General features: G+C 53.5%; 1 protein-coding gene across 2 annotated transcripts; it reads right to left on the bottom strand.

Moving 5' to 3' along the window:
- Window positions 1-1,891: 1,891 nt before the first annotated feature.
- ARF6 (ARF GTPase 6) lies at window positions 1,892-5,937 on the bottom strand. Of its 2 annotated transcripts, XR_014228910.1 has the most exons (3): window positions 5,841-5,937; window positions 4,540-5,765; window positions 1,892-3,082 (listed from the first exon to the last, which is right to left on the bottom strand). XR_014228910.1 is itself a non-coding variant. In XM_082318515.1 (2 exons), exon 2 carries the CDS (start codon window positions 5,360-5,362, stop codon window positions 4,835-4,837), a length of 528 nt encoding a protein of 175 aa, XP_082174641.1. In that variant the 5' UTR covers window positions 5,363-5,765; window positions 5,841-5,937; the 3' UTR covers window positions 1,892-4,834. The 2 variants fall into 2 exon arrangements, 1 of the variants encoding a protein (XP_082174641.1); XM_082318515.1 differs by having other exon boundaries at window positions 1,892-5,765.
- Between the last annotated feature and the right edge of the window lie 627 nt (window positions 5,938-6,564).

Raw genomic sequence — 6,564 nt, 5'->3', positions numbered from 1 at the left:
TTTGAAAGCGAGATGGATTGCGGTGCTCCAGTCATCCACCTCGGCCTGAAGTCCTGAAAGCGTCTGCTTAAAGGCTGAACCGTACAGGCTTGAGCGGCATCGGTGCCGGCGTCGCGGTTAGGATGTCGGAAGAGGAACAGAAGTAGTAAGCGGAGATGCCACTAACTCACCAACAGCTCTTGAAAGCTGACGCTTCCCCCCCAAAGCAAGGGGAAAGATTTTCTTTTTTTTTTTTTTTTTGCCAGAAAGCGGCAAAGCCGGGGTGATTTCAGATGCCACACACTGAGCCCTTCAGCTGGACAGATATTAGAAACAAGTCCAAGATAAAAAAGCACAACCGTGCGGTAGCGGGAAGTCTGAGTCACGGCGCCCACACCAAGGCTGCTGCCATGCTCCAGAGCGAGTTCTCCGCTCCCGACGCCGCTTCTCCCATTCCCAGCGACACGGGAACTAACGCCCCGCTCCGCCAGCGAAGCCACCGGCTATCACAGATCTTGCGGCCAGCTGTTTTGACGATGCAACTCAGTTTTTGAAACCCAGAGCCATTCCTTTGGGAGGGCTATCGTATTAGCAGGGTTAATTTCCAATTGGGGAGGGCAGGCACATTTTTTCCAACCCCTGTCCGTGAGGACCGCGGCCCTGTGGCTGGGGAAAACCGCTCCGCTGCAGCGTGAGTCAGGGCACGGCTCGGGAAGGGCGCTCTCGGGAGCCACGCTAACTGCTGCCGTAACAAAGGTCCGATTTAAAACGATAAGTGCTGACATTTTGAGAAATGACTAACTGCTACAATGAAAGAGACATGAGTTTACTCTTCTGGAGCTTTGTCTCCAAACTCTGAGTGGCTTAATTAAGTCAGAGTAAATTCATTTACACAGCCACACCCTTAACTGACATTCAGGTAGACCAGAGCCCAGCCTAAACACCCTGGAACGAAAAGGCTTTGCGGAGGATTGCGGCTGCCCTGCGGCTCCCACCTGGCCGAATGACGTCCCCGAACGCTTTGTGACAAGACCCTCCCGAGCGGCTAACGCCTGGCCTCGCACCTGCGGGTGCTGGGCGCTACCTCCAAACCTCCGCCGTCCCCTCGGCCTTGAACCTGCGGGTGCTGGGAGCTACCTCCAAGCCTCCGCCGTCCCCTCAGCCTCGCACCTGCGGGTGCTGGGTGCTACCTCCAAGCCTCCGCCGTCCCCTCCGTCAGCAAAGCCCCTGCCCGAGCAGCCCGACAGCCCCGCTCGGGCTGGGCTGGGCGGGTGGGTCCCGCAGCATGGCTGCCTCTCCTCGGGCCCGCGGGACGGCAGCTGTCGCGGTAACCGTAGCCCGCCGCGCGCGCCCCAGCCCGCTGCTCGGCGCCCGGCCCCCGCGCCTTCCCTCCGCACCTGCCCACGTCCTTTCATCGCCTCGCTCCCGTCCCGTCCAGGCACCAAAGACATCCCAGCGTCGCATCTGTCGCGCCGCGAGCACCCCTATTCGCTCATCCACCCTTTTGTCCATCGCTGCGTTTTCTACGCTGGCCTAATATCGTCCCTTTCCGACCAAGTAATTTCTTCCGTGAAACACGGCACCGTCCCGCTCGGCGACGGTCCCTCCGTGCCCTCCCACGGAGCCGGTCACCTTCCCAAGTTACGCGGGGCCGGCGCCCAGGCGGTACCGGTTTGACACTAAAGTTTGCTAAAGATTTGTTAACTGCAAGTGGGAGTATTAAAGAAGTATCATCCTTTCCGCTTATAAAAATAGTCGCTAATCTAAGTCTCAAAGGAATTACAGACAGGCTTTCAAAACCGTGAGATACGGAACAGAGACCTCTTTATGTCGGCAGAACGCTCTACTCCAGCACCATATTGCCCCTTTCTGTTTCTCTCATGATTAAATATAAGTAACATACCAGGAGAGCTCCGCTGTATAATTGCTTTATTTTCTGCTTATTAGTTCTTTACCAACACTACAGCCATATTGAGAACACAAAATTCCTGTTTACTTTAGTCAGGGAGATCACAGTCTACAAACTCATTCACTTATCAGACACGATTAACGCCATTCAAAACTTACTCCATAAATTCACATGAACACAAATTGATGCACTTAAACTCCAGATTAGTTTTTTAAATCATAGGATTTCTTACAGATTGCCACTTTGTCCTACAGGCTATGTTTACTGCCTGAGAGCCACTAGTTCGTGGTGAGGTTCAGCTACAACCTGTAAAGGTCATGTTGAAAGTGAAACCTTTGTATTTTGTTCAGTAGCAATGGCCATTTATTTTTGACGTCGCTGCCACATGTTTCAGTAACTTTTTCTCCCCCCCCCCCCCCCCCCCCAAGACATTAAAAAAATTCAAAGCATAATCAGTTGCCTTTCACCTACAAAAACAGAATAACAAAGTTACTAAGGAAATACAAAATTGTGAATTCAACTTAATGCAAAGTCTAGCAAAGAAGTCTGCCCCAGCACTTGAAAACACAGTAAATCAACTTAGACAAAAAATGAAGTTATCGAAGTTTTCATGTTGACTGAGAATAGTTTCAAGAAAGTTCAACAACCATTAATAGAGCTTCAAGTTTTCCAGTTTAGGCATTTACTTTGTGCTTGGCTATTTTATTTATGCTCCAGAAGAAAACAGTAACCATATTCTTGTATTTTTAGTCTTTATACCACCACACTACTTGTTAAGTTACATCAACAGAAAAAAAAAAAAAAAAAAAGCTAGAAAATAGAGCAACGGCAAAAAGCCTTGAGTGAAAAAAAAAAAAAATCTCACCTCCTCTTCCTTAGAGCTGAGATTTCAGAGTTCTACGTGAAGCCTTTGCAGACTCTGTTGAACTTCGGAAGGCTTCCAGTCAATCAGTGCTCTATCTTCTAGCCTCAAGACCCCATCCAGTCCCATTTGCAACCCCCATCGAGGCTTTTGGAACCATATTCTAAAGGAACTTTTAAGTGGTCCAAAGCATTCAATTTCAGAAGCGGATTCGGTATTTTTATCTTCCCATACATCTTTGGTAAGAGCTCCATATACAATGTACTTAGCATGCAGAGTCAACACTGCAGAAATGTAGTGTAATGCCCCCGATTTCATGTAAAACTCATATCCTTGGAAAAGAAAAAAAAAGGAAAAAAAAAAAAAAGCCATTTTCTTCTGGTTTTGTAGCATACATTCCTAGAATTCCCCAATCGAGTTTAACTCCTTGAGGAAATCTGAAGTTAATCCTTAAGGCTGAATAAGAACCAGCTGCTTTAATGGGTTTTGCACCCAGCATTAATACTTGATTGCGAGTTTATACTAATACTTGCTCTGGGTGTTGGGTTTTTTTTTTTTTTTTGCCAGTCACATCTGCAAACTGTGATATGGCAAATGAGCTGCTTGCCCTTTAAGAACTAATTATGGAAGTTTACATTCATAGTCGTATACTCTCTCTCTCTCTCTCTCTCTCTCCTCCCCGCTCTCATTAGTAGTTACTCAATGGGCTTCAGACATCCAACATAGTTCCCTTCCTCCAGGACGACAGCAACAACCGGCTACCGAGACGGATGGCGAAGCCTGCGACTACCTGCGTGAGTTCAGTCGAGCCTTGGAAAACTAAACCAACGAGTTATTTCCTCAAAATGGCTATTATTCAGATGTCAGAATTACCCAGCTCAATTAAAGCTTAGCACGGAACTTGCCCCTTCGGAAGTCTACAAAAAAAAAAAATTTTCTTTCTCCACAACATGCATGTCAGAAAGAATCAGAAATCCTTTTAAGATTTAGATGTCTCCAACTGCCTTGAGATGAAAGCAATTTGTCTCGATCGCAAGCCAGGCAAGTCGGTGCTAGAATTTTTGCCTCAACATCTGTGACTGAAAGTAAAACTTGTTGCAACGCTTACACGTTATTGCTGCAATTTCTGGAAGGAACCTATCTTGCATTGAATCGGAGGCTGACACGAGTAGTAAAAACTGCAGCTAAACATCATTTCAGTTTGCAATGCAAGACAAAAACTGAACAGCATCTACCCTGGAACTATTACATCATTCATGTCTTATTTGCTATATGGTTGCTATGTAGTATGGGGAACTTATTTGCATCCCTTCTCATGCATGATGTATGGTTCAGAACTTCACAGCTGACATTTCAAAGCAGTTCTTACATTACCTAGTTAACATTACGCCTGATATGCACTTTGAACATGTTACAATGGTATTCTCGCTATCTGCCACTGTAGGCAAGAATTCGTTTCATTATTAGTCTGAGATATGAAGACAGACTGAGAGTCACTACTTAGTTACAGATTAACAGAACTTTAAAAAAAGTCCTTAATATAAAAAGACAGACTGCAGTTTGATTTTAAGCCATAATTTTCAGTTTACTAGATGAAGATCTATCAACATATTCTGCATGAATGCAAAAAAGTAGCAATCTACAGCAAAGTGATAGAAGAAAAAAAAAAAATATAATCAAAAAAGTAGAACCAGAAGCATACACTGAAATTGGTACCCCTCCCCCAACCATCCCCCAAAATAATCAAACCATCGTACGGGCTATCAAGAGAAAAAAAAAAAAAAGTTACTTAGCAAGTCTACAATGTGTCTTTCCCCTGTTTGCTGGAAGTCTGCCATAGCATCTAGTGCTTGTGTTCGTGTCACATTCGGAGATTAGAGCATCCTAACGCCAAGCAAGAAGAGTTAAAACAGGAATCCAGTCAAGTGTGCAGAAGGAAAGGGTGGTAACTGGAGAAAGGTGATCATAATCCTATGGATGCTTTTGTTTTACTTTTCAGTAGAGAATCATTCTTCCGGAAAGCCATGTAGGTTATTTTTTTTTTTTTTCTTTAATTCTTTGTAGACTAAATAGTTATTCTCTCATTAGGATTTATAATTGGATGTTAACCATGTCAGCCCTTCATAGAGTCCATCCCCTGTAGTAGCACAGGAGGGCTGCACGTACCAATTCCTATCCCTGATTCGGGTCAGGCCCAGTTTCTCCTGGATTTCGTGGGGTTTCATGGCATCAGGCAGGTCCTGCTTGTTGGCGAAGATGAGGATGATGGCGTCCCGCATCTCCCTGTCATTGATAATGCGGTGGAGCTCCTGGCGGGCCTCGTCGATGCGGTCGCGATCGGCGCAGTCCACCACAAAGATCAACCCTTGCGTGCCCGTGTAGTAGTGCCTCCAGAGGGGACGGATCTTGTCCTGGCCCCCGACATCCCACACGTTGAACTTGACGTTTTTGTAAGTAACCGTCTCCACGTTGAAGCCCACGGTGGGGATGGTGGTGACGGACTGGCCCAGCTTCAGTTTGTACAGGATGGTGGTTTTACCAGCCGCGTCCAGACCCAGCATCAGGATCCGCATCTCCTTGTTGCCGAAGATCTTGGACAGCACCTTGCCCATCTCGGCGGCATCCAAGGGGCCCGGCGCCTCCGGGGTCGGGGGTGGGGGGGAGCGGAGGGCGAGCACCGACCCACCCGAGCAGCCCGGGCGGGGCGGGGGCCGAAGCGGAGCGGGGCCGGCCCGGCGGGGGGGGGGGGGGGGTGTCGGGGCAAGGGCAGGCGGGGCTCAGCGCCGGCCGCGCATGGGGCGGCTGCGGAAGAAGCGGGGCGGCGGCGGGGGGGGGGGGGGGTGAGGGGAGGCCTGGCGGGGCGGCGCGGCCCGGGCGCCGCGGGAAGAGGGGCCGCGCTCCGCTCCTCCGCCGGGCCTGAGGCGGCGGCGGCTCCGCCCGGCTCCTGCCTTGGCTCCCGCCCCGGCGCCTCAGCTCATGGATGCCGGCTCAGAGGGCGGCGGCTCCGCGTCCTGCCTGCAAAGGGACGGAGAGAGCGTGAGACGGGGCGGCGCGGCGGGCGGGGAAGGGGGGGAGGCGCCGGGCCGTTACCTCAGGGCGGCCCGCGGGCTCGGGGCCGGCTCCCGCCGCGCCGCTCCTCAGCCAGCACCGCCGGAAAAGGCGCCGCGCGCGCCCGCCTCACTTCCCCTCCGCCGCCACCGCGCCTGCGCGCGGCGCCCCCGCCCCGCGCCGCCGCCGCCCCCCCCAGCGCGCGTGCGCCGCCGGGAGGGCGGGGCAGGGGGGCGGGGGGAGCCGCGCCACGCCCCTCCCCGCCGCGGGCCGCGCGCGCCATCCCGCTTCCCGCGCGGCCTCGGGCGGCCGCCGCGCCTGCGCCGACGGAGCCCCGCCCTCTCGCGCGTGGGCGGGAGCATGCGCGGGCGGCCCGCGACGCGCGGCGCGCGTGCGCCGGCCCAGCCCCGCCTCCCCCGCGGCGCGGGCGGGGGGGGGGGCGCCGCTTCCTCCGCTCCTGCGCCTGCGCGGGGCGGGGCCGGGCTCCCGCCGCCGGGACTGCGCGTGCGGGCAGGCGGGGAGGGGCGGGGCCCGGGTGGGGAGAGGCGCCACGCGATCCCACGTCAGCAGGAACACGCGGAGGGCGCCAGGGGCGCGTCTTAAAGGGGCAGGCGGCCCCCGGCGGAGCCCGTGGCGGAGCCCTTGGGCCGCCGCCCCTCGACGCCCCCGGCCCCTCAGGCGGGCAGGGCGGCCGCCCGCTGGTGTCCGTGGGGAGGAGGAGGCTGACGGGGCTCGGGGGCCGCGCGGACGGCCTGAACCCGGGGGG

The sequence above is a fragment of the Platalea leucorodia genome (genome assembly GCF_965183815.1).
Source record: "Platalea leucorodia genome assembly, chromosome: 7".
NCBI lineage: Eukaryota > Metazoa > Chordata > Aves > Pelecaniformes > Threskiornithidae > Platalea > Platalea leucorodia.
Note: the sequence above shows the minus strand (reverse complement) of the source record. Positions and strands in the feature narration are given on the sequence as shown.

Coding starts and splice junctions, on each gene's coding strand:
- ARF6 (XM_082318515.1), bottom strand. CDS start 5,362: ATGGGCAAGGTGCTGTCCAAGATCTTCGGCAACAAGGAGATGCGGATC.